Genomic DNA, 24567 nt, shown 5'->3' with positions numbered 1-24567 from the left:
TTGGCTTTACTATTCTTGCTTTCTTGAATTGCAATTTGTTCCTCAACTATTTGTGCATACTCGAAAGCTGAAGGCTCTCTCTTTGTGTCACTTTTACCTTTACAAGTCTTCACACCAATTTTTATTCCAGGTGGCCTACCCCTCACATTAGTGTTAACCCGAGGCTCTCGCATGAAAGTTGCCTTTGGATCACCTAGTTCTACACACTTTTTCAGCATCAAAACCTTTTGTTCATCTGAGAACGACTGAAACTTCTTCTGAATTTGTGCAAGCTCGGGCTAAATATCAAAAGACCAATTAGGAAGATCAATCGGAGGGCTACTAAGTTGTCTCTACCTAGGGTGTATCAAATATAAGGGGATGCTTCCCCTACCAATTAGAACAATTTCACATAACTCATGCGCACAAGGAAGCCCATACATACTCTTGTATACACAACGACAACAAATTTCATCATCCATTCTCAACTCTAATGTGACCTTATTAGCTCTTTTGCTATCAAATCAAATGCATCTCTAGAAATGTACCCTCTAAGTTGCACATATGTGTTTTGTTTGTAACAATGATCCCAGAGATTCAAGCTCATATTAAAAGAACTTTCAATTTCTGTCACTTGGTTTGTCAGGAGATTATTAATCAAATTAAAGTTTTGGCAGAAGTTACCATTGCTAAAACCCAAATGCCTCTTCAAAGAGGAATGCATACTTTCAACTCGGTTACTGATCGAAGTACCAAAATGCATATGGAGATCTATCCAAGCCGAGACAAACCTTTCTTTGTACTTCGAAATCCACTGGTCTTCTATGTATTCCACCACATCATAATGATCTCTGTACTCAAGTTTAAAACAACATAGGTGTTCCAAGTACTCAACTTCAATACGAGCTGTTATCACTGTTTCGAACATAAACATAAATTGTTCTCAACAAATTTCTCAAATGTTTTTTTGGCCTTTGTCTCAATGTTCCTCCTTATGTGAACTCGACACAAGAAGTGTGTAGCTTCAGGAAACACTACAGCTATCGCATTCATAAGTGCCAACTCACAATCAGTCATAATTATCTTTACAGAAATAGCTTTGTAGTCCAAAATATCACGCAACCTCTTCAAAACCCAAATGTAATAATCTTCTTTCTCACTCTCCAAATACCCAAAAGCAACACAGAATGTCTTCATCGTGGATGTGAACCCAACAACTTCAAACAATGGCATCTTGAACACATTCGTCTTGTACGTGCAATCCATGACAATGACCTCGGGAAAACACTTTGCCAAATGAACTGATTGGGGATGTGCAAACAACAAATCTCTACATTCAACTGTTACTGGATTATACCTATGAAACTCTGTGTAACCAAATTCATTTAAATTTATTAGAAATTCTAGCATTTGGTTTCTTCCACTTAACCGAACCAACTGATTCTTGTGACGATAATTATATAAAGTACTTTTATTTGACAAATTATTGTCATCTCTCTGTTTCAAGAGGGGTAAAATTTCATGCAAGTTAACACCACTCAAAGACAAATCTTGAACAATCAATTTATCTTCACCTTTTAACCTTCTGACAAATGCACGACCTATAAGATGCTCCCCCATAGTATGATTATGAGTTCCACACATAACACTCACTATCCATCCACCTTCATTTCATAATTCCCCTTTCAACACAAATGGACAGCTACATTTCTTCGAACTGGATTTCCTATATTCTTTCGTTTTTTTTGTTCAATATTTTCGACTTTACAGATGGTCTAAATTTTCCACTCCTTTCGCAACTCAAGAAAACTCTAAGTTTTTGCCCAAGTCCCGAATTATCATATCTTAATATCACAACCACAACTCCAACAGTCATACCAACTGTCAAACACCATTAGATCAACGAGTGACAATCTTTGAAGACCTGCGTAAACCCTTGATCTTAGATATTATTGGCGAAAAATTGTTTTTTGCTAAGTTATTGATAAAATAAATAAATAAAAATACAAGCTTTCAAATTATTACATCAATTGTTGTAAATGATTCGGTCATATCGGGATAGCTAATTTCAACATTGTTATGGAGTTCATCATCGGAACAATAATTGGATTGCAGTAGTATTAAAGATGATTCCATGTCACTTGGAGAACCTTAAAAGTTATCATTTTGATTTTGGCGGGAGAATTTATCTTGAATGTTGCTTCCACCACTTGAGCTCATTCTCAAAGTGAAAATCTAATGGGAATAACAATAATTCTGTAAGAGACTCAAGACTAACCTAAGATAACAAGAGAGGGAGGAGGAGAAATTTCAGAGAGCAGGAGTGGTAGGAGTGTTGGTGGAGTTGTAAGTACGGTGAAGAGCAAAGAGTGAAGAGTTGGACATCTGAATTACAATGGGGTGTGGAGAGAGTTATTTAAGGGTATAATGGTCATATTAACAAATAATAGAGTGTGGAGAGAGCACTAGTTTTTTTTTGAAAAAAATTTGTCATGTGTAGAGAGACTATCGGGGTGTGACGAGTATTACTCTATAATAAAGGAGTTTATATACTATATATATAGCTTGAAACCAAGTTTACATCTAAAGACTCTAATTGACCCACCCTACTTTTTAATGGTTTTTATTCATGTCTTGCTTTTCTCATTGACTGGCATCTTGTAATGGTGTACTGAAAATGTGGATTTGCCATTTATATATGTGGGATGGTATGGTCGAATGGTACATAACGAGTTTTCTTTAAGGCCCTAGCTCATTCTTATCACGAGGATGAGTCTTCCATATGCTCTTTGACGGTCTGTTTTGTTCTGTGTAGATAGATTTTTCCATAATGCAGCAGCTTGAGGATCAAGTATTAGAAGCAGTAGAATATTGCTAAGCCAGCTATAAACTCATTGTTTAGACCACCATTCAATGAATGCCTACTTCCTTGTGGGTAATCAACCTTAATGAAACATTTGATTGAAGGAATCAAACATCAGTACAACACTACAACTATCCAAGAAACATTCATATGAATTTAGTGTATACTTAAATATTGTGCACAGATTCTTTACGAAAAGAATAAGAATTCAGCTTGAATTCTAATTTATTGATGGTGATATGGTGCGCAGACTGATGAAAAATATTGATGGTGCGCAGACTGATGGTAGTGTTGGAGTTATCCCTCACATGAGGATGAGAAAGAAGTTTTGTTTGTGTGAAGAGGTCTGAGCGCGCGCGTGCTCAAATTGGTCTAAACCCAAACATACGCCACCTTAATCTTTAGAAAACGAAAACGGGCACTTGAGGGCTGCTTCGACATTGGCATTGGCCCCGAGCACGCCCGTTCCCATGTCTAATTTCGCAGTTTCTATTTTGCTACAGTAACCGCGAGATTGTGGATTATTATATAAACAGAAACAAGGTTTTGGAAAACCTAAGAAACACAAATTGAAACCTAATTTTGAGAGCAATCAAGATTGAAAGAAAACCTTTACAGAGAGAAAAGCTTGTAAAGAGAGGAGTGATCTAGTAAGGTGGAGAGACGTAAGAGAAGTGATTGTAATCTTCTTTCCCACGTTATAAAAAGATTAGCTCTTGTGGAAGTAGGCATTATTGGCCGAACCACGGTACATCTTTGTGTTATAGTATGCTTTGTATTTTCTTTGCATTATTATATGTTGTTAATAGTTGTTTAGAGAGTTGGGCATGCTAGGTTGGTTGTAGTTGATATTTATAATTTGTCTGGAATAGTAGTTGGTTCAACTACAAGTTATCTGTGTAGTGGGGATTGATTGGTATTAGTATTCCCCAACAAGTGGTATCAGAACCAGGTTGGATTAACCTAGGTTGTTATCCAAATCTTGCTCAGAAGGTGTTTGTCGAAATTCCTGAAAGAAGGTTTGAGTTAAAATAACTTGTAGAGATGGATCATTCTGTGAACACTCACATGACTAGTTTGAATAGAGCTAACTACACCATTTGGAAAGCCAAGATGGAAGACTTGCTATATTGCAAGGACTTCGCACAACCCATTGAAAATGGAGGAGAATTACCGGAAGCGATTCCTTTGGCTGAGTGGAGCAAGTTTGACAGAAAAGCAATAAGGTACATTAGACAGTGGATTGACGACAGTGTCTTCCACCATGTATCCCAAGAGACTACTGCTTTTGGCTTGTGGAAGAAACTCGAAAACCTCTATAAGAAGAAGTCAGCTGGAAACAAAGTGATGCTCATTAAGAAGTTTGCCAACATGAAGTACAAAGAAGGTTCTTCAATGTTTGAGCATCTTAATGAAGTACAGAATACCATTAATCAGTTGCATTTGATGAAGATTGATATGGGAGACAAAGTTGAAGCTTTGTTCCTATTAAACTCTCTACCCGACAATTGGGAGACGTTAGTAGTTTCTCTTAACGGAGCCGCTAAGAATGGAGATGGCTACCAGGGCATTGTTGAATGAGGAGACAAGAAGGGTTCAAGAAGCAGCTCCTCTCACTCAGAGATACTTGTCATAGAGAAGCGGGGGAAAGGTAAAAGCAGAAAACCATCTCATTCTAGAAGTGATGACAGAAGTAAATCTATGGGTGAAGCTAGAATTCTTAAGACAGAGAGGCAATATTACTATTGTGCCACCAAGGGTCACTTCAGGTATGAGTACAGAACATTGAAGAGGGATAAGATGAATAACTGTGTACATGAAGGCATGGTAAAGAGGAACGGAAACACAGGCAGAGATATCACCGCACTAGTAGATGATGATCTAGTGGGAATTATGTCAAATTGTGGTGTGTGCTATCTTAGTACCTCATGCCAGGATACAGAGTGGGTGATAGATACAAGAGCATCCTATCACATCACACCGAATAGGAGATTCTTCACTACCTACAGCTGTGGTGAATTTGGTGAAGTAAATATGGGTAACACTGGAGTCTCAAAGATTATAGGCATTGGTGATGTTCATATAGAAACCAATGTCGGCTACACCTTAACACTCAAGGATGTAGGACATGTCCCTGACATTCGACTAAGCCTAATTTCCGCTGGGAAGTTAGATGATGGCTTTTTAAACTCGTTTGGTAACAGGGTATGGAAACTGAGCAGAGGTTCCATTGTAGCAGCCAAAGGAAAGAAAACTTGCTCTTTTTACAAGACACAGGCTAGTTTGTGTAAAGCAGAAGTAAATGCGGAAAAAGAAGAAGCTTCCTCCAAACTATGACATAAGAGACTATGTCATATGGGAAAAAAAAAGACATTAAAATTCTTGCCAAGCAAAAGGCCTTGCTAAACATCAAAGGTACGCATTTAAATAGATGCACTCACTGTTTGGTAGGAAAGCAACACAGGGTGTCTTTCCAAAGGTTCCCGCCTCACAGAAAGGACAATGCCCTTGAGCTAATTCACACTGACTTATGTGATCCTATGAAAGTAAAGTCCCATGGGGGAGTTTTGTACTTCTTGACTTTCATTGATGATGCATCAAGAAAGATATGGGCATATAATCTGAAAACCAAAGATGAAGTACTTGGCGTGTTCAAGATTTTCCATAGCATGGTGGAAAGAGATACAGGGAAACCTTTGAAGTGTATTCGCTCAGATAATGGGGATGAGTACATTGCGCCATTTGAAGAGTATTGCCAGAGTCATGGGATTCGTCATGAGCAGACTGTTCCCAAGACACCATAACAAAATGGTATAGCCAAGAAGATGAATCGTACCATTGTAGAGAGGATGAGATGCATGTTGTCTCACTCTAAGTTACCTAGAAGTTATTGGGTAGAAGCAATGCATACCGCCGTGCATGTGATCAACCTATCGCCTACAAAGCCTCTAAATAGTGATTATCCAGAGAGAGTATGGTCAGGCAGAGATGTTGATTATGGATACTTGAGGGTATTTGGGTGCAGGGCATTTGTTCATATTCCTAAAGATAAGAGATCCAAGCTTGATGACAAAGCCAAGCAGTACATTTTTCTGGGTTATGGGGATGAAAAGTTTGGCTACAAACTCTATGATCTAATTAACAAGAAGGTAATCCAAAATCGAGATGTTGTGTTCTTTGAAGACTAAACCATAGCAGATTTTGAGGATGGTGAGAAGCTAGAAGCTTTCACTAATGATCTTGGTGATTCATAATCATAAGTTCCTATTGTGGAACGTGCATAAGGCATTGAGAATGCAGAGAACCATGGGTTTGAAGCTCATGATGATAATCCTATTGCTTATGATGGGATAGAACCTATTGATATAGAAGATGCAAATGAAGTGCATGAACCACCACCTGAGCAAGCAGAAGTGCATCCTCTTGAGCCACAAGAAGATGGGGTAAAGAGATCTGATAGAGAGAGACAAACTTCAAATAGGTATCCACCTCATACATATGTTTTACTATCTGATGGTGGAGAACCTATGTACTATCAAGAGGCTCTTGAAGGTACAAACAAAGAGAAGTGGTTGAAGGTCATGCATGATGAGATGGATTTTTTGCATAAGAACCACACTTATGACTTAGTTGAGAATCCGAAATGAATAAAAGTTCTCAAAAATAAGTGGATCTACAAAGTCAAGCATGAGGAGAATAATCCACACCCAAGGCACAAAGCTCGCCTTGTTGTGAAGGGATTCGGTCAAAGAAAAGGTATTGACTTTGATGAAATTTTCTCTCCTGTAACTAAGATGACTTCTATCATGGTGGTATTGGGTCTGACCGCAAGTATGAACCTAGAGATTGAGCAACTAGATGTCAAGACAGCTTTTCTTCATGGAGACCTTGAAAAAGATGTCTACATGGACCAGCCAGAGGGGTTTTAGGTCAAAGGCAAGGAGCACCTAGTATGCAAGCTGATAAAAAGTTTGTATGGGTTGAAACAAACACAGAGATAGTGGTACATAAAGTTTGATTCCTTTATGGTGAAACAAGAATACAAGAAGTCTGCTTCCGATCATTGTGTGTTTGTTCAGAAATTTCCAGACGGGGATTTCATAGTGCTCTTGTTGTATGTGGATGATATGTCGATAGTTGGCCCAAACATTAACAAGATATCCAAGCTGAAGAAAGACTTGAGTAAGTCCTTTGAGATGAAGGATTTGGGTCAAGCAAAGCAGATACTTGGGATGTGGATCACTCGTGACAGAAAGAGTGGGAAGTTGTGGCTTTCTCAAGAAAGCTACATTGAAGAGGTGTTGAAGAGATTCAACATAGATCAAGCAAAGTCAGTCAGTTGTCCGCTTGGTGGCCAGTTCCGTATGACCAAAGAGATGTGTCCAAAGGGTGAGCATGAGCAGAGTTAGATGGAAAAGATTCTTTATGCATCCGCAGTGGGCAGCTTAATGTATGCAATGGTGTGTACAAGACCGGATATTGCTTTCACCATTGGTGTTGTAAGCCGATTTCTGTCAAATCCGGGTAAGGAGTATTGGGAAGGTGTTAAGTGGATATTGAGATATCTCAATGACACTTCCAAAGCGTGTTTGTGTTTTGGTGAAAGTAAGCCCTTACTTGAAGGCTACACTGATGCAGACATGGTGGGTGATGTTGACTCTATGAAGTCCACCTCCGATTATCTATTTACTTTTGCAGGGGAAGCAGTTTCTTGGCAATCTAAGTTGCAAAAGTGTGTTGCCCTCTCTACTACAGAAGCCGAGTATATTGCAGCCACTGAGTGTTTCAAAGAGATGTTATAGATGAAAAGGTTCTTCGATGAACTAGGGCTAAAGCAGAAACAGCCATCCATTTGAGCAAGAATCCGAGTTTTCATTCTAGATTCAAGCACATACATGTGCATTATCATTGGATTAGAGAAGTATTCAAAGACAAGCATTTGTGCATTGAGAAGATCCATACCGACAAGAATGGGTCGGATATGATAACCAAAGTCTTACCAAAAAGTAAGTTTGATGTTTGTTGTGCTACTGCCGGAATGGTAGCAGACTTCTTCTGTTGATTTGGAAATTGTATGGAGGTATCCCCCCTCACTGTTTGGGAGGGGGAGATTGTTGGAGTTATCCCTCACATGAGGATGAGAAAGAAGTTTTGTTTACGTGAAAGAGAGGTCCGAGCGGCCGCCGGATTGGTCTAAACCTGCGCATCCATTCTTGGTACTAGAAAACGAAACAAGCACTTGAGGACGCACGCGCTCGACATTGGCCTTGCCGAGAGAGCGCCCACGCCCATGTCTAATTTCGTAGTTTCTATTTTGCTACAGTAACCGCGAGATTGCGGTGAGGTTTTGGAAAACCTAAGAAACACAAATTGAAACCCAATTTTGAGAGCAATCAAGATTGAGATAAAACCTTTGCAGAGAGAAAAGCATGTAAAGAGAGTAGTGATCTAGTAAGGTGGAGAGACTTGAGAGGAGTGATTGTAATATTCCTTCCCACGTTATAAAAGAATTAGCTCTTGTGGAAATAGGCATTATTGGCCAAACCACGGTATATCTTTGTGTTGTAGTATGTTATATATATATATATATATATATATATATATATATATATATATATATATATATATATATATATATTTTGCATTATTATATGTTGTTAATAGTTATTTAGAGAGTTAGGCATGTTAGGTTGGTTGTAGTGGATATTTAGAATTTGTCTAGAGTAGTAATTGTATAACAACCCTATTTTTCATTCCCATTTTTATTAAATATATATAAAATTAAATAATAATAAAAAGAAAAGATAGAGATAGAGATAAAGATAGAATAATAAAAACGTGGGAAGTGGGATTAGTAGTTGCTGGAAATAAGGGATGGGGGTTTCGGGTGTTTTGGTTTTACCAAACACTCGTTCTTGTTTTTGGGGAGAGTTTTTTTAAAAGAAAAAGAAAAAAATAAAAAGAGAAGGGACGTGCTCTAAAAGAGAGAGAGAGTTCTAGGTTTAAAAACAAAGAGAAAAGAAAATGGAAGAAGAAGAGATATTGGCGGCTTCGGTGCAGCATCACTTTCCGATTTTCTTTACCAGACTCTAACTAATGTTTTTGCAATCTCGGGTGAGTAACCTAAACTCTAAACAGTATTATTTTTATCTTGATATTGATTAAAATATATTTTATTAACAAATTGGTTCTTTGATACGAAACAAGAATGTTAGTTAGTTGAATCGCCATAAAGGGCATGCGTTACTAATGAACTTCTGTCACCAAGTTTTTGTTTTTATATATTTGATTTGTTGGGTAAAATACATATTAGTTGTTAACAGTTAGTCAATCATAGACTTGAAGTTTTGATGCGTAAGGATTTAGAAGTATTTCTTATCTACTTAGATTTTGTGGACTTTAGTAAATCTTGTTAGTAAATTAAAGACTATGTATGAGTTAGAAATTTAACTTACATACTACTATTTCGATGGTGTTATTGTTAAGAAGGTGATATATATTGGCACCAAGGCTTTTGTTTTATGTGTAGGTATGTTTGTATGGCTAGGCATGTGTAGTGATACCTGTTGGTTTTTGTTTGACTTGGTCTGACTTTATATGTCAGAATTTGGGCGGGCTTTTATGTTCAGAATGAAGTTATAAGCTTAAGCTTAAGGTTTAATAGCTTTAAGCATTTTTCGGTCATTAATGATATTTGATATATTGGTAGCTTCAAGACTTTTCTGAGACTGATGATATTAGATACTTGGTACTGTTTGATTTACTTGATAGCTACAGGTGGAATAATATACTATTCAAATAATGAAAGGTGAGCATAAATGGACTGTCATAATATAGATTCTACAAAAGTATAAAACAGTTATAAAATACAAGAAAAAGTGTGTCCGTATAGATCCAAGGAATTGATTACATGTGAGTATAGTTTTATTTTTGGTCTGACATGCAGGGGCGGATGTAAAGGTTGGCTGACAGGGGCTGTAGCCCCCCAAACTTCTCCCAAAAAAAAAATAGTAGTAGGAATACTAGCCGTCTAGCCATAGGCCCACAAGTGACAAACACACACAATTCCAGTTTGACCGTCCTGTTTGTTTGCTGTTCCCACTTCCCAACTTTCTATTAGCAAAAACAAAGAAAAAAAAGAAATCACAGCTCATAATAGAGGCCCACCGCCCATCACTATCTGTCTATTCCAGTTTCTCACAATTTACAATCAGAGATTCTCCAAAAAGTAAAACCGAACAAAAGAAACCGAAAGGTCAACCAAAAAAAAAAAACTGAAAAGTTCGTTACTTTGTGTCTTATCGTAGACGGTACTATTCACAAAAGAAAATTTTGTTCTATATTATTATCTTCTTCCAAATAATTCAGCCTAATCTATTTATCATTTTATTTCATATTCGCTATTCATTAGCTAAGGACTAAGGTAAATTGTTTTGTATTATGCCTATATTTTTTTTTTATTTAGTTATTGTTTTTCAATTTTCAAATACTAATGTGTTCTCTATTTGACTTATTGCCTTGTTAACTTATAGTTTATATTGGAGTATTAGATTGTCATTTAATTTTTTCTTCTTTTTAATTAGTTGAATATTATTGTAGTTATTATTGTGATATTTTTTTTTTTTTTTAGTATAGAGCAAACTATTGATTATGAAATTATTATGATTTATCTTAGGTAAGAATGTCCGAACATCAAGCTCGTAAGAAAAATGAAAACCATGTTTTCCTTCTTTAAACCCAAAGATGTCACCCCGAAAAAATGATGTAACTTCTACATCATCTAGTCTTGATATTTCAAGACTTGATAGAGATGGCCAACCTCCTTCACAAGTTCAAGTTGTTGAAATTGAGCAAGTTGAACCTTCTCCTCAAGCCCAAAGAGTTAGTGTTGAAGAAGTTGACTCCACATCTTTATTTGAACGTGATCCGGTAAACGTGCTCAATATATAATTACCCGGTTAATCAACAAGATGATGTTCGACGAGCTTTTCTTGGAAAGGGCGTTGGTTACTTGAACTCAGTGAGAAAGAGTATCCATCCACCATATTCGAAAGCAAACTCGCGGTTCAACTCCTCTTGGTTCACACTATTTCCTTGGCTAGAGTACTCACTCCATACACGGATAGAGCTTATTGTTTTCCATGTTTTATATTTGAAACAAATCACCCGGGCGTCCCGCATTCAGTTGAAGGTTTTAAATGTTGGAAGAAGATTAATAATGGAAAGAAGTGTTCCTTTTTGCAACATGAAGGAAGTCCATGCTCACCTCATAGGTTTAGCTTGTGAAAATTTCATGAATCCTTCTCGACATATAGATAATATGTTAAATACATTATCTAAAGAAGAGGTTGTTAAGAACCGTTTGCTAGTCAAAGCTATTCTTCAGTAGTATTCAATTTCTTGCACTACAAGGGATTTCTTTTAGAGGCCATGACGAGTCCAAAAGTCAAAAAATGGTGGAAATTTCAAAGGGAGTGTTGGGATTTGCAGCGATGTTGAATGACAAGGTTGCAGAATTATTAAAAGATGCTCAGAAATGCCACATATACCTCACATTCAATTCAAAAGACACTTTTGCATATCTATGCCGATAAAATGAGAGAGAAATTTGTGAGGAAATTGGTGATGCAAAATTTTGTGTCCTTGTTGATGAAGCACAAGATAATTCAAACAAGGAGCAAATGGCGATTGTCCTAAGATTTGTTGATAGAGGTGGTTTTGTTAGAGAGTATTTTCTTGGTATTGTTAGTGTTAAAGACACTTGTGCTTTAACTTTGAAAGAAACTATATGCAATATCCTTGCTCGCCATAATTTGCATATTATAAATATGAGAGGTCAAGGTTATGATGGTGCTAGCAATATCGTGGTCAATGGAATGGATTACGTGGCATTGTTTCAAGGAGTGTCCATATGCATATTATGTGCATTGCTTTGCACATCGTCTACAACTTGCTCTAGTTCGCGCTTCTAAAGATGTTTCGATGTTTGGTTATTTTTTTCCAAGTTGGCTTCTATTGTTAATCTTCATGTTTAGCCCAAAATGTAACAGGAGTTGGAAGATACTCGGAAAAATGAAATTGATATGCCGGTAGCTAGTGGTGAACTTGTTCTTTGGAAAAGGAGCTAATCAAGTTTCTACTTTGCAACGAAAGGAGATACTAGATGGAGTTCTCATTTTGCTTTTTGGTTTGTAGTCCGAAAGAGATGTTTGATTCAATTTGTATAGTTCTTGAAAGCGTCATGAAGAACGGGTCAAGCAACTCTTCGTGGAGAAGCTAAAGGTGCTATTCTTGCAATGAAAAGTTTTGAGTTTGTCTTTCTTTTTCATTTATTGCATAAGACTATGGGAATTACTAATGTCTTGTGTAAAGCCACTGCAAGAAAAGTCCCAAGACATTTTAAATGCTATCGGCTTAGTCTCCAAGAAAAAGCACTTCTTCAAGAATTAAGAGGATCTTCTTGGGGCGCTTTCCTTAGTGATGTGATTTTGTTTTGCAAAAACATGACATTGATATGCTGATATGGGTGCTTTCGACACATGGCGGTACAGTCGTTCTTGCCAGCCAGAAAAGATTACATTACGGTTGAGCACCACTACCGTCGAAGTTATTTAATGTCAGTAATAGATTACCGGTTGGTGGAATTAAATAACAGATTTCCGTAAGAAACAATAGAGCTTTTTATCTTAGTTACGCTTTGGATCCCAAAGATGCTTTTAAGTCCTTCAAATTGATGACATTTGCAAACTTCGCGAAAAGTTTTATTGTGGAGACTTCAATAAACAAGAGATACATCTTTTGAGAAGTCAACTGCAACATTACAAACTTGATGTGCTCAAGCATCCTCTTTTTGAAAGTTGTCTACCATCTCCGAATTATGTCAAAGACTAGTTGAAACAAGAAAGATCAATATCTATTATTTGATTGATAGATTGATTCGCCTTGTCTTGACACTTCCTGTTTCCACGGCAACTTCTGGAATCGAGCATTCTCTACTATGAAATTGCTCAAAACACGACTTTCAGAACAAGATGGGGATGAATTTCTTGCGGATTGCATGACTATTTACATTGAACGGGAATTTGCTAAAGAAGTTGATTTGGATGTAATAATAGATGTATTTGATAAGAATCCACGCAGTCAAAACTTCACTAGTGTGATGCTAATGTGCTATGTTATTCTTGCACATTTCTTTGTTATATTTGTCTAGGTCTATAGTGAAAACACTATTTTGTCCATTTTGGGTAAGGTAATAAAAGCGATAATTCTTTTGTTTATCAATGCTAGTTTATTGGTATTGGTTCCTAAAAAAATCTTTAAAGGTTAACTCCATGGCAGCCCCCCCTTATCTAAAATCCTAGATCCTCCCCTGCTGACATGGATTCTCTCTACACTCTGGTATATATGGGTTTGCTTGTATTGTCGTTGGTGGTCTGTAGGGCATTGATTATTTGGAAGCCCTTAATATATATTTGAATCTTTGATTCTTATGAGTATGTAAAAGTTCAGTATGGCTATAACTGATGTGAAAACATTATTGAAGGTAAGAATAGATTTGCTGAAATTTTAAGAAAAGTTAGCGCTGGTCTGATTTCGAGCTCAATTTTGATTTAATTATAGTTTGAATTAGAATTTTAAGAAAACATAAAAATATAAGGTCTGGAAGTCTGCTTTCCAACCCAATCGACCTCGTTGCATTCCGAGGTTTGTGGATATGGTTACGGTGTTCGGAAGTTAGCACGTCAGAATTTTCTGACTGCAGAAATCCGGATCTGTGCCTGTTTTCGAACCACGTTTTCATATAGTTAGGTTCGGATTCAAAACCTCGCCAAAACATGAAAGAGTGAGTTTTCTGAGTCTTCTTTCCAACCCAATTGGCCTCGACGCATTCCGAGGTCTGTGGAGATAGATATAAGGTATAGAAGTTTGGTTGACAGAAAACCGTGCGTCAGAAATCAGTTTCTACGCACTGTGTTCAAGTCCAGTTTTAAAATAGTTAGGGTGAGAGTCAGAATTTTTATAAAACATAAAAAAGTAAGATTTGGAAGTCTGCTTTCTATTCCAATTGGCCTCATCGCATTCCGAGACCCGTGGAATTAATTATGATGTTTGGAAGTTTGACTGGCAGAAAACAGTGCGTCAGAAATCAGTTTCTGTGCACTGTGTTCGAGCTTAGCTATCAAACATTTAGAATGAGATTGGGTATTTTTGTAAAACATAAGAAAGTAAGTTCTATGTGTTATCTTTTCAACGCAAAAAGCCTCGATGCATTTGGACACCTGTGGAAAACGTTGTGTCATTCAGAAAATAGTCCGTCAGAAATCTAGTTTGCTGAAAATTAGGATTTTACCGCTTTTCAACTTAAGTTTTCTTCTAGATAGGTTGAGGTTGGGACTTCGAGTTCTACATGAAAAAGTATGTCTACATACCCTAGTTTCTAAATAATTAAGTTACATGTCCTTTGGATGAATGTAGAAAAAAAACTATAGCATTGACTATGTGGTTGGTAAGAACTACGAAGGCTTGATTCCAATCTTAAAAGATTTGGATACGTGCAGCTTTGAGCAAAAAAGTGCAGCCACTACACTATATCTATAATATATATATATATTAGTTTATGTGATAACTATGTGATTTGTGTTAGAAATTACTGTTGTTTTGAGACTACATAAATATATATGTGTGAGATAGAAGTTGTATATGAATATAGACTTTAGTATATGTGGATATGTTTTGGACATTTGTGTGTGTGGACTTGAATTTGGACTAATGAACTATTTGTTTACGATATTGTATATATGAGTGTGGTTATGTAAATTGTAATTGTTTGATTATAAGTCTATTTACATTTAATAATATTTAAGTGTTTGATTTGCCTTGTCGCTTAAAATGACTCTCTGTATGTGTGGTCTATTTTGACACGAGTAATGTTAGTATAATTATAAGTGATAATAATGTTTTAATGTGTCGCCCACATCTTTAGAACTCTCCACGCCTCAGGATTTGGTAATGAAAAGAAATGTTTATGACTTGTGATGTCATGTGATAGATGGGTATTCATTGAATGTGCCATGAATGACCCGGGTATTCATTGAATGTGCCATGAATGACCCAATCGTTTGGACTGCCCTAGAGAGGAACTAAGGTATTTCGCCTTGCGGGTTGGTCGTATTCCTTGAATGTACGGGAATGTAGGTTTGGGTATTCCTTGAATGTGGCGGGAATGACTCAGGGCATTTATTGAATGTGCCATGAATGGCCCGTTAGTGTTATGATGGGTATTCCTTGAATGTGGCGGGAATGACCCAAGGTATTCATTGAATGTGCCATGAATGACCTGATATTTTGTTATGCCCAAAAGAGGCTTTGTGATTATGTGTATGGAAAGCCCGAGATGGCTTGACTCACAAGTTTCGAGTTTACAAGATGAAAGTATGTTTCTGGAGGCGATATCCCGCTTGGGGCGGTATGTCTTGTAGTGGGTACTTTCGGTGTGAGTGAAAGGCGACGGATATGTGTGATTTGGCAAATGTGTGTAGTGCAAATCGTGGAGTAGGAACTAAAAGGTTGGGCTGTGTCTTTGAATAAAGGAGTCAACAAGATAATTAATAAGCAAAGTAAAAATATTGATTTTACGTGTGATGGAGTTATTGCATATGATGTCTATGATTTCTTATGAGAAATGTTTACGTGGTTTGTATGAGTTGATACTCACAAGGGATGAATGTACTCCTTGGTTGTGACTTTTCCTCGTTCTCATAAGTAGACGAGTGATACTAAAGTAAAAATATATGAATTGTGTGATGTTATGGATATGAAGTGTGACGGTGAATAATACTAATAAATGATTGTGAGTTCTATGTGACTGTGAATTGACTATAACTTGATATATTATTACGAAACTATTAATGACTTGTGATAGTCTGAGATCTATGATTATGCACGCAGAAACTTTATAACGTAATGATGTCATATGAATGACTACCCTTGATATAGGTATTATGATAAGTGGTATTCCCCGAATATGCGAGACGAACCAGGTCATATCAATTAGACTTAAATGTCTTAAATGAGGTTTGGTTATGAATGAAATTTTGACTGGTTGAGATAAATCATTTTATTGTGATGTCTAACTCTGTTTTGCAGGAGGGTAGGATCTATTAATCTTTTCTGCAGTGACGTAAATATCCTACCCTAAGACGACATGTTGGCTTAAAGGTAAGGTATACCAAACACATATTTAATTAGGTTGTCATATGTGCATTTAATAAATGGAATGTAAGTGGTATTGTATTGTGAGTTATTTTGGAAAGTTGGAATGACGAGTACTGTTATATGAGATTCTTGGAATTTGTATGTTGGGGGTGAAATCTTACTTGGGAAGAAACTACACGCCGTTTTTGGAAAACGGAACTATATTGTCTTCCAAGTTGAAATTGTTTGAAATGTTACATTTATTCATTTAAAAGATTATTATATATTTTGTTGTTAGTCTACTCATACCAAAGAAATTTCAATTTGTCAATCATGTTTGCTTTGTTTTGCAACGTGGGTGTGTTCTTGGGAACATAGATGGTGGAGTGCAGTGGATAAGGAGACGTGATTTGGAGTTGCTCTTGGAGTCTTCTCAAAAGGTTTAAGATTTTCTGAAGAGTGGGTTAGTTTCTTTATAGTTTAATAATGTAATTTAAGGATTTTTTTCCTTTTCGTTTCTTTTTTATTTCAGTTTTTTTGTATATATCGTGTTTGATAACAGGGTTTTGGGTTTTGTTTCACCCCGGGTTTCCAGATAATTAAATATAATTGTTTTAAATATTGTCTGGAAATTTGGGGTGTGATAAATTGGTTCAAATACAAATTATCTGTGTAGTGGGGATCGATTGGTATCAGTATTCCCCAACAGGTAGCATCCTTTTTTTCTTAAACCCTATATATTTCCTGATACAGTAGCTAAATAGCTAATTGAGCTAAAACTATAATTTAAGATTTTTGAAAAAGTAATTAACAGACAATGTTTTCCCATGAATGAGACATAACAACACGGTAAAAAACTTAGATATTAAAGCCATATTTTCATAATGTGTTCAACCTTCAGAATTTCGTAGGCAGAGGATGACCGAATTTACCCGATCTTTCTTCTAAAACATACTCAAGCATCATATCACTTTACAAAGAAATTTTAAAATTCTAAAAAATTATTAAATAAGTTGCCTGTTTTGACTGGATTATCTAACCAAGGAATGGGTTCATTCGCATTGAAAGTTGATTTGCATAAGCATTTCACACGAATGCACGTCACTTCTGTCTTGTCGCTCTTTCTGTGAGACTTGCCGCAAATGATCGAACCCATACAGGTTTCCTAACTAAACTATTTTACAAAGATTAGTTTTTAGCTCATGAAGAACTTGTTAATCAGATTTTTAATATTCCCATGCTAAAAGAACTTGTTTCTTTCACATGAGGCACCATTTTAGTCTATAATACAAATCAAATTAAGTACTTTGAATGCTTAGATAACCAAATAATTCACCCAAAATGAACCTGACTACTTTTGCAGCCAAGCATTTGAGGTGTGGGAAGAGTGGGAGAGAGAAGCATTTCTATCATGATATTCCATCTCAAACCGTTTTAGAGATCGAAGATGCATGACATTATCATGCAAATATAGTTAAATGGAAATGAACACATGCTTTTCTTGCCTCCACACTTGTTAAAATGTTTAAGCCCATCTCCCTCCTGTCATTCATTGCTCAAGATGATCAAGTATTTGGAATAAACATACATCATCGATCTTCACAATCTACTGTTCTTATTTTCAGTATCTGTTAAATCTTTGAGGGATATGGGGAGACTACCTTGTTGTGATAAATCAAATGTGAAGAGAGGTCTATGGACTGCAGAGGAGGATGCGAAAATACTTGCGTATGTTTCAGAGAATGGACTTGGTTACTGGACTTCTGTTCCGAAGAAAGCTGGTTAGAAAATTTCTTGATATAGTTAGGAACTTACAATGTTTCTTACAAGATTTGAGTGTGTAGATAACCATAACATTTTAATGTTGGACACTTGGACAGGACTTAGAAGATCTGGGAAAAGTTGTCGGCTTAGGTATACTAATTATCTGAGGCCTGATCTCAAGCACGACAACTTTACACCTCAAGAAGAGCTAATTATCAACCTTCATGCTTCCATAGGTAGCAGGTGAGTTAAGTTTCTGACTAACTTATTCATTGACTTTAGTCATATCCGACATAATTCGTTAATTGAGAACTTATACAGTACGGTGGATAATGAAGGTACGAAAGAATAATGGCGACACACATTATTATTTTTCAAGTTTTTTTTAGTAGTATAGGTTTTTCTGGTTTCAAATGTGTGTTATTTTTCTCTTTTTATTTTGTTTTAGTCATCGATCTTTAGATCATTTTTCTTTTCCAAGAACAAGTCTTGAGCAGAGATCGATTTTCTTCTGAAGATTAATCTTGGAAGTTGTTTCTTATTTTGTAGTAAAAGGATTACTTGGTTTTCCTTTCTGCTTATTATCCAAGAAAAGCTGGTTCCATGCTTTCAATTCCTCCTTGTATAAGTTGCTTACTGTCTATGATATTTACCCTGAGTAGAAATGATAACAGAGTGATTAAAAAGAAGAAATGATAACATAGTGATTAGCCATACCCTAAAACGAAGATAGTTGTAGGATAAGCTCGATCTAACATAGAAATGCGAATTTGAGGGCACTATGGTAATATGGTTCCATAAACCTCCAATTTTATGCCATATCTGACTTGATAAATAGAAATGCGAAATCACGTCATGTAAGTCCATTCTGAAACCCTAAACCCGCCCAAAACCGAAAAAAAAACACCGAACCCCTGCCCGAGCCCGACAAAACCCGAACCCGAACCCGATAAACATAGAAAAACCCGGACCGAAATAATTTGGCAAACCCGTCATTAAAAAGCCCAAACCATATCCGGAGTCACCCAAAACCCAGCTTATATAGTAAAATGCCCACAACAACCCGAAACTGTTCCCAATATATTTTCATTTATTATCTATTTATGGTTCCACAAACTTTTTAATTTTGCTCATTTCTATTTATTTTGGTCCAAAATTACCTTTGACCGCACTTCTTTACTACTTTTCCAGGAACAACTCCCCAAGAACAAGAAACCCGTTAATGCTCATGATGAAGAGATCTAAGTTTGGGTCCAATTCAAATGCCAAAATCTGTTACTCCCAAAAGCCAAACTCCCAAAAGCCATCAATCTTATTGTCAAATCAACAGAATTCAACCAAAAGAAGTCGAAACTCCCAAAAACCATCAATCTTATTGAAGTTATTGTCTTTGGAATTAAAAGCTTTGCTTGGTTCCTCTTCTTTTGCTTTTCAAAAATCGCAATCCCGAATCTTTGATGGTGTTTTGGCACTGATGTTAAAGTTAAAACGGTCAAATCCATTTGAGTTTGGGGTTTAATATTCTTTTATTTCATATATTTCCCATAGTCCATTTAGGGTAGGGTTTTCACATGTATCCAACAAATATCCAACCCGAACCCGACCGCTGGGCCCAGGTAACCCGATACCCGTTCAAAACCCGAAAAATCGGGTTCGGGCCGGGTCGGGTACCCGTTTGGACATCCCTACATGTAAGTCACAAGTACACATGGAACTGTAATTGTTATATTTTATGTTACTAATATAATCCAAGGCCAGGATTTAATGTCTGGGGTCCAAGAGTATATGCAAACCCAGTTGGGGGTTCTTTATAGTATAGTCATTTTTCTAACAAATTACTAACACATTATGTGACTTTTACAAATCTTTGGGGTGCGACCGCGCTCACAATCACCCCCTAGATCCATCTATGCTCATATATGATTTATGTGGTGCAGGTGGTCCTTAATATCACTAGTGCTGCCTGGAAGAACTGATAATGATGTAAAGAAGCATTGGAACGCCCAGGTGAAGAAAAAGCTATGTGGAATGGGCATATACCCAGTTACGCACAGACCCATCTCCCAAATCCTCAGCTCGCAGATATAGATGGAACCAGGGACTTTTAACTCGAATGAAAAGACATAGATGGAACACAGGTGTTGTGAGCGAATCAGTCATTAATACAAAGGCCATTGCTTATGACTGATCATAGAATATCTTAAGAAACATGCATTAAAAGATGATCATCTAAGATACACCATGGGTATATTTTGATAATTTGAAAAAAAAAATACCATATGGTTGTCTGAATGATACCAAGTCATACCAAGTCATAGCAAACTGTAATATTCAGTGCAGTTAAATTTTTTTAAAAAAAATAGCTTACCAAAAAAAAAATTATTCGGTGCAGTGGCAATAGGTTAGCTTATTACAAAGGAGTTAAGGAGTTTATACTATATTGAACCAGCTTGAAACAAGGTTTACATCGAAAGACTATAATTGACCCACCCCACTTTTTAATGGTTTTTCATTCATGTCTTCCTTGACTGGCATCCTGTAATGGTATACTTAAAATGTGGATTGCCACATATGTGGGATGGTATGGTAGAATGGTACATAACGAGCTTTCTTTGACAATATATATTTACCAACTGAAACTTGAATACTACTATCATAGAGAGGGATGATGTCGTGGTACCTTGCACCATTGATAGTGAAGGATATAAAAGATGTAGAGTTTTACAATTTAGTAGCGCATAGCAGTTGCAGGGTTCCAATTGATATCGTCTCGATGCCATCATTTGGTAGTACATCATTCCATTTGATAGTGGTTTCTTCGCCATAGACTATGATTAACTCACCCCAAAACACTAAAACTGACATACATAACCCAGATATGAATTGCAAGACGTACTTTGTAATATAAAGTACCGTGCAGCGACACAGGGTCAAGAATTCAACAGATCTGGGACATAAAGAACAGAAATTGCGTAAAAAATTGTTAGAGAAATTCTCAGCAGATGCATGTCACACGCACATCTATGGAAAATCAACGACTAAGCTAGTCTCGTTTATCTGAAAATGAACAAAGCTAAGAGAGTGTTCAGGTCCTCTAGCATATGAAAATTAAAGTATTAAACAACTGAACAGACAAGTTCACACAAAACACTACTGCAGACTACTCTATCAGCTACTTTCTACTAGAAACTTTATTAAAAAGACTGCACAGTGCTTTTGTGTAATGTTAAACTTGGGTCTGTCACCAAGATTTTCAAGCACATAACTGAACAGATTTGATCTCAAAATTGGCCAGCCAAGTACCCTAATCGTACTCAACAATTTAGCTCTTCATACAAACCCCCCTCCCCCTTTTTTTCTGATAGTTACAACTTTTGTTCCCTGATTGCCCTTAAATCCCCTTTTTTTCCCATGAAGGTGGGAATTGAACCCATGAACTTGGACACAACCTCCCAATTCATGACCAGTACGCCACTGGAGACCTTACCCTGACAGATTAATTTGCCCTTAACAGATGGTTCTCCGAAACCAAACTCATCTTGTATTGGCTGTGCAACTCGTGTTATCAGGGAAGCTATAGGCAATGTCCTAAATGCGTACAATTCTGGGTCACAAGCAAACCCATACTGTTTGAAGTGCTACCAGAAGCAAAAGACCCTGGTTGCAGAAAAACTGGCAGTAAGGAGTATTCACACTCAGACGGCCCTTTTACAGATTTCAAGAACAGTTAACGGCAACTTAGAACCTTCACAGACAGTAAAAATTGACAGAGCACATCAAAACTCTCATCAGCACCTTTCAGACCATGTCAGTCAAACACACGAAAGTAAACAAGGGAATAGACTCATTAAGTAATGTTTGGTCAAGGTCAGACAAATATTGTGTGTTTTCTATATTATAAATGGGATTGATATAACCTTAGGAGTTAGGACTGATGCCTCTGGCATGATGAACAACGATATGCACCTGTGGACGGGGTCTGGCTAAGCCCACACTTGCTGTTTCTCGCAAACAAAAAAGTGTGACTATGTCTGGTCCTTTGGTGTAAGCGATGGAAGGAGTTTAAGGAGATACCATTCGGGTCATTTGCTTTTTCTTGGGAGGATATCATCCGAGATGTCTAATCATTGTTGTATTTCTGCTTTTCCTTGTTGTTGTCTTTTATTTTACAGTTCTTAGTAGGATATCTCATCCTATATTGTAATTATCTTTTATATAGTTTATATATATATTGATCGTTTACCTCTTCAAAAAAAAAAGTGCGACTGTGTGTTTGGTAATTCTAATTGGTGGAAATATAAGAGCACACTCAATAGATATTAAAAAGCATTTTAAGACAATAAGACATGTATATAGAATTGTCAAACAAACAGACATGCAATGAGTTTGAATAGTAACGGCTAACCTGCAAAAGCTCTGTATGATGTTTGATAGTATGTTGTACTTGGTTGTTTAACCTCAACGGCCCAGCAACATAGAGTTCACAATCAGAGACTTGAACACTGAAGATGCATGGGTAATTTTTTTCAATCACATAATGGCTCCTTGACCAGAAGATTCATTTTCTCAATAAGAAATTCGAGCACATCTTCTCTTTTCTCCTTTATAAGGAGCTGTCGCAACCTCCCAAATGTTGAACCTGATGGCTGAATCCCCTTCTCTAACATCTCCTCAACGAGGACGCAAGCCTTGGTAACCTCCCCTTTAGCACACAACCCATTGATAAGAACCGAAAAGGTGTGCATGCTAGGAACAAATCGCTTCAAGCTCATGTATTTCCAGACTTTCAAGGCCATCTCCAACTTATCAATTTCACAAAACATCTTTATCATCATCGTATAGGTATCCACATCTGGTTCACAGATCTTAATCATACGGCGAAAAACCGTAAAAGCCTCATCCGTGTCTCCACGACTTATCAAGCTATTTAAAATCACATTACAAGTTCTTGAATTAGAAGGAATCCCCTTCTTATCCATCTCATCCAGAACCCGGTAAACATTCTTAAACCTACTCACCTTACAGAACGCACCAATCAAAGCATTATAAACCACTACATCAGCAACAATTCCATTCTTCTCCATCTCCAAAAACGCATCAATCGCGTCTTCTATCCGGTTATCTATCCCATAAGTATGAATCAAAACACTATAAATAAAAGAAGTAGGCCTACAACCATTACCATCCATTTCCCTAACAACATTAATAGCCTCATCGACTCTTCCCGTTTTACACAAAACATCAACCATAATTCCATAAGTAACAATATCCGGATCACAACCATTACCAATCATTTCTCTAAAAATCTCCCTCGCTTTCGGTAAATTTGGAGATTTCCCCCAACCTTCTAACAAAATACTATAAGTTTTCGAATCCGGAACAAATCTATCCTTCATACTATCAAAAATCTCTTGAGCTTTCCTAACATTTTTGGACTTACAAAACGCGCTCAACAAACTATTAAAAGCAGCTAAATTCTGTTGAACCCCATATTTCTCCATGACATTAAAAGTATAAATAGCTTCATCTACTCTCTGTGCTCTAGCATACTTTCTCATAATAACACAAAACGTTTCGACATTCAAAACCCCTTTACTTCTCATACTACTAACAACATCCCACATTAACTTATACTGCCTAATCTTTGCTAACGAACCGATAATCGTGTGATAAGATATAACACTGTGTGTATAATTCCTTTGTTTTCCTACCCATTCAAAAAATCTATAGGACTGCATACCTGCATTCTCAAACTTTCTTAGAATCTCTTCAACTAACTCTGTTGAAACTCTAATTCCAGATTCATTTAAAATTGACTCTAGGGATAGTTTGGGACTAGACATCATGATTTTGCTTAGTTTTTTATATGCGTCTGGAAATTGTTTTAAGGTTTTGGTTGAATAAGTTCTTGTTAATAATATTATTATTACTGATGTTGTAGTAAGTTTGCTGGTCAACATGGTTTTAAGGTCTGAGATGATGGAAATTTTTTATGGTTTTAATAAGCGAAGAGGGAAATGAGTCTGTGAGACTGTGACTCTGCTTTTCAATTATAGGGAAATGGGTTCGGTTTGACCCGATTAAATAGTACTACTGAGAGGAGTGATAAAATGGCCGGGCCCTCAAACCATAAAAGCCCTTGTGATTGAGGATTAAGGACCGGGTTGAGTAGGGTGATGCATGAAAACTCGAGCTCTTAACCCGCCCCTCGATTCTCATTTTTTAGGACCAAATGAGGGCCGGGTCGGGCCCGATCAAATTATACTTTACTAGTTTACTTAATTTTTTTGGTGTTTTATTATTTTTATCATACTTTGATTATGTATATCAATTTTAACTAAGTATACAAAACTAATTCTTATGTCTTTAGAAAAAAAAAAAAAAAAAAAAAGATGGTGGAAGAGATGATACTCTTAAAATATCTACATTTTTCATACTTAACTATATTGTTAGGTTGGATTTGCTTTTATGTATGACTTATATATCTATTCTTCAATCAATTACAAAAAACACATATGTTATGTTCCTATTGAAAAATAATTTAGTGATTTTTTTTTATACAACGAACTTAGATAAATACATAAATGTAATGTAAAATAACAATAAAACGTATAAGGGCAAAGTGAGGGGTCGAGCTCATGTTTCATAACATAGGCCCTAGCCCGCCCCTTATAGGCATGAGGGCTGGGCCGACCTGCCCCTCAAATATGAGAGGGTCAACTTTTGAGGGCTTGAACATGCAATTTTGAGGCCCAGGTCGGGGCGGG

General features: G+C 36.7%; 2 protein-coding genes across 3 annotated transcripts; one reads left to right on the top strand and one right to left on the bottom strand.

The window, feature by feature from the left end:
- Positions 1-16587: 16587 nt before the first annotated feature.
- LOC147497765 (transcription factor MYB35-like) lies at positions 16588-20191 on the top strand. The gene is made up of 3 exons (XM_086560086.1): positions 16588-17817; positions 17917-18043; positions 19738-20191. The coding sequence occupies exons 1-3, from the start codon at positions 17685-17687 to the stop codon at positions 19886-19888; spliced, it is 411 nt and encodes a 136-aa protein (XP_086416212.1). The 5' UTR covers positions 16588-17684; the 3' UTR covers positions 19889-20191.
- Positions 18224-23854, bottom strand: APPR6 (Tetratricopeptide repeat (TPR)-like superfamily protein). Of its 2 annotated transcripts, none has more exons than XM_086560085.1 (2): positions 22206-23854; positions 18224-18454 (listed from the first exon to the last, which is right to left on the bottom strand). In XM_086560085.1, exon 1 carries the CDS (start codon positions 23758-23760, stop codon positions 22327-22329), a length of 1434 nt encoding a protein of 477 aa, XP_086416211.1. In that variant the 5' UTR covers positions 23761-23854; the 3' UTR covers positions 18224-18454; positions 22206-22326. The 2 variants fall into 2 exon arrangements, with proteins under 2 accessions (XP_086416211.1, XP_086416210.1); XM_086560084.1 differs by lacking the exon at positions 18224-18454 and adding an exon at positions 20188-20747.
- Positions 23855-24567: the final 713 nt, after the last annotated feature.

The sequence above is a fragment of the Coptis chinensis genome, chromosome 5 (assembly GCF_015680905.1).
Source record: "Coptis chinensis isolate HL-2020 chromosome 5, ASM1568090v1, whole genome shotgun sequence".
NCBI lineage: Eukaryota > Viridiplantae > Streptophyta > Magnoliopsida > Ranunculales > Ranunculaceae > Coptis > Coptis chinensis.
Note: the sequence above shows the minus strand (reverse complement) of the source record. Positions and strands in the feature narration are given on the sequence as shown.